Genomic DNA, 2,219 nt, shown 5'->3' with positions numbered 1-2,219 from the left:
TATGGCCCTCACTTAATTAGTTTTTATCCTTAGAAATCGAGGCACGCCATTTAGAAAAAATGTCATGGCCCTCACAAAGCTGCAAATGCGCTAGTTGCTTTAGGCACGTATTTTAATAATATTACCTTCCTAAACTCGGGCGCGCATTTCATGTGACCCAAATCCAAATCCCAAAACGTTGAATAAAATGTGTTTCGGATTGTGGGTGCATTTCATGTGGCGCGATACAAAGGCATATTTTAAACGACGTTCAAGCTTCTTTAAAATCAATTAAGGCAGTTAAAAGTTAAAATTTGCACATAGGTTCATAATTGTTTAAAATCAGATAATTAAGCCGAATATAACAGTTGAGCGACCGTGCTAGAACCACGGAACTCGGGAATGCCTAACACCTTCTCCCGGGTTAACATAATTCCTTACTCGGATTTCTGGTTCGCGGACTGTTAATCAGACTCATATTTTCCTCAATTCGGGATTCTACCGGTGATTTGGGACACCATAAATCTCCCAAGTGGCAACTCTTAATCTTTAAATACATCCCGTTTCAATTGTCTTTTAATTGGAAAAACTCCCTTTATTTATACCCTCTCCCGGGGGTGTAGTGTAAAAAGGAGGTGTGACAATACTTATTCTTGATTGTAACTTTGTTCAACTGCCGGTAATCAATACATATTATCATCGATCCGTCCTTCTTCTTAACAAACAACACCGGCGCACCCCAAGGCTAAACACTTGGCCTAATGAAACCCTTCTCAAGCAAGTCTTGCAACTGCTCCTTCAACTCTTTTAGCTCAGGCGGGGCCATACGATACGGCGGGATAGAAATAGGCTGAGTGCCCGGAGCCAAATCAATGCAAAAGTCAATATCTTCGAGTGGCATACCCGAAAGGTCTGAAGGGAAATCATCAGGAAACTCTCGAACAACGGGCACAGAATCAATAGAGGGAACCTCGGCACTAGAATCACGAACATATGCCAAATAGGCCAAACACCCCTTCTCAACCATATGCCGAGCCTTCACATAAGAGATGACACTATGGGTAGAATGACCAGGAGTCCCTCTCCACTCTAAACGAGGCATACCTAGTAAGGCTAAGGTCACAGTCTTGGCATGATAGTCCAAGATAGCGTGGTAAGGTGATAACCAGTCCATCTCCAATATAACATCGAAATCGATCATGTCTAAAAGAAATAAATCTACACGAGTCTCAAGACCCCCAATCACCACAATACAAGAACGATGGACCCAATCAACTACAATATAATCACCCACTGGTGTAGATACATAAACGGGAACACTCAATGAATCATTAGGCATAACCAGATACGGTGCAAAATAAGATGACACATACAAGTAGGTGGACACAGGATCAAATAACACTGAAGCATCTCTATCACAAACCAGAATAGTACCTGTGATAACCGCATCTGAAACCTCAGCCTCGGGCCTGGCTGGAAGAGCATAACATCGGGGCTGGGACCCACCACCTTGTGCTCCATCTTTGGGATGGCATGCAGCTGGCTGGCCTCCATCTCTAGCGGCCTGAGCTCCACCTCTAAATCCTCTACCTCCACCTCTAGTACCTCTACCCCCACCCCTAACTGGCTGGGCAGTCTGTGGAATACCTTGTGCCTGGACCATAGCACGGGAACCCTGCTGCTGCGACTGAGTACCCACCAACCTCGGACAAGTCCTTCTGATATGACCATACTCACCAAACTCAAAACATCCACCTGAGTGCTATGGATGAGGAAACTGAGACTGACCCTGGTGACCCAAATGACCACCCCGAAAACTCTGGAGCAGCGGTGCACTGATAGGAGCTGGTGGTGCACTGTAGGACTACTGATCGGAATATCGCATCTACAGACCACGGCTACCTGAAGCACCGTGAGAGACCTGAAGAGCTGACTGAAAGGGCCTAGGAGGATGGACTCTACCATATGAATCCCTGCCTCCAGACGAGATACCACTGAATCTACCTGAATGATGGGGCCTTTTATCCGACCCATGACCACCTTTTTGTGATAGGACCATCTCCACTCTACGGGCCACATTGGCCGCCTCCTGAAAAGTGATTTCACTCCCAGCCTCTCTAGCTATCTGAAGGCGAATCAGCTGAATAAGACCATCAATAAACCTCCTCACCCTCTCTCTCTCTCTCTCTCTCTCTAGGTAGGAAGTATGATAAGAGCATGGCGAGCTAAGTCGATGAACT

The 2,219-nt window shown here is 46.0% G+C and overlaps 1 protein-coding gene across 1 annotated transcript; it reads right to left on the bottom strand.

Annotated features, from left to right (window-relative positions):
• Positions 1–724: 724 nt before the first annotated feature.
• LOC138890265 (uncharacterized) lies at positions 725–1,642 on the bottom strand. Its single transcript, XM_070173639.1, has 2 exons — positions 1,146–1,642; positions 725–956 (listed from the first exon to the last, which is right to left on the bottom strand). Exons 1-2 carry the CDS (start codon positions 1,640–1,642, stop codon positions 725–727), a joined length of 729 nt encoding a protein of 242 aa, XP_070029740.1.
• Positions 1,643–2,219: the final 577 nt, after the last annotated feature.

The sequence above is a fragment of the Nicotiana sylvestris genome, chromosome 1 (genome assembly GCF_000393655.2).
Source record: "Nicotiana sylvestris chromosome 1, ASM39365v2, whole genome shotgun sequence".
Classification (NCBI taxonomy): Eukaryota; Viridiplantae; Streptophyta; class Magnoliopsida; order Solanales; family Solanaceae; genus Nicotiana; species Nicotiana sylvestris.
This window is presented reverse-complemented; position numbering and strand designations above follow the sequence as displayed.

Bases quoted from the DNA above. Each gene is read 5' to 3' on its own strand.
- LOC138890265 (XM_070173639.1), bottom strand. From the start codon at position 1,642: ATGGTCCAGGCACAAGGTATTCCACAGACTGCCCAGCCAGTTAGGGGT. The intron at 957-1,145 runs GTTATCACCTTA...TCGTGATTCTAG, and splicing joins GTTATATTGGAGATGGACTG to TGCCGAGGTTCCCTCTATTG.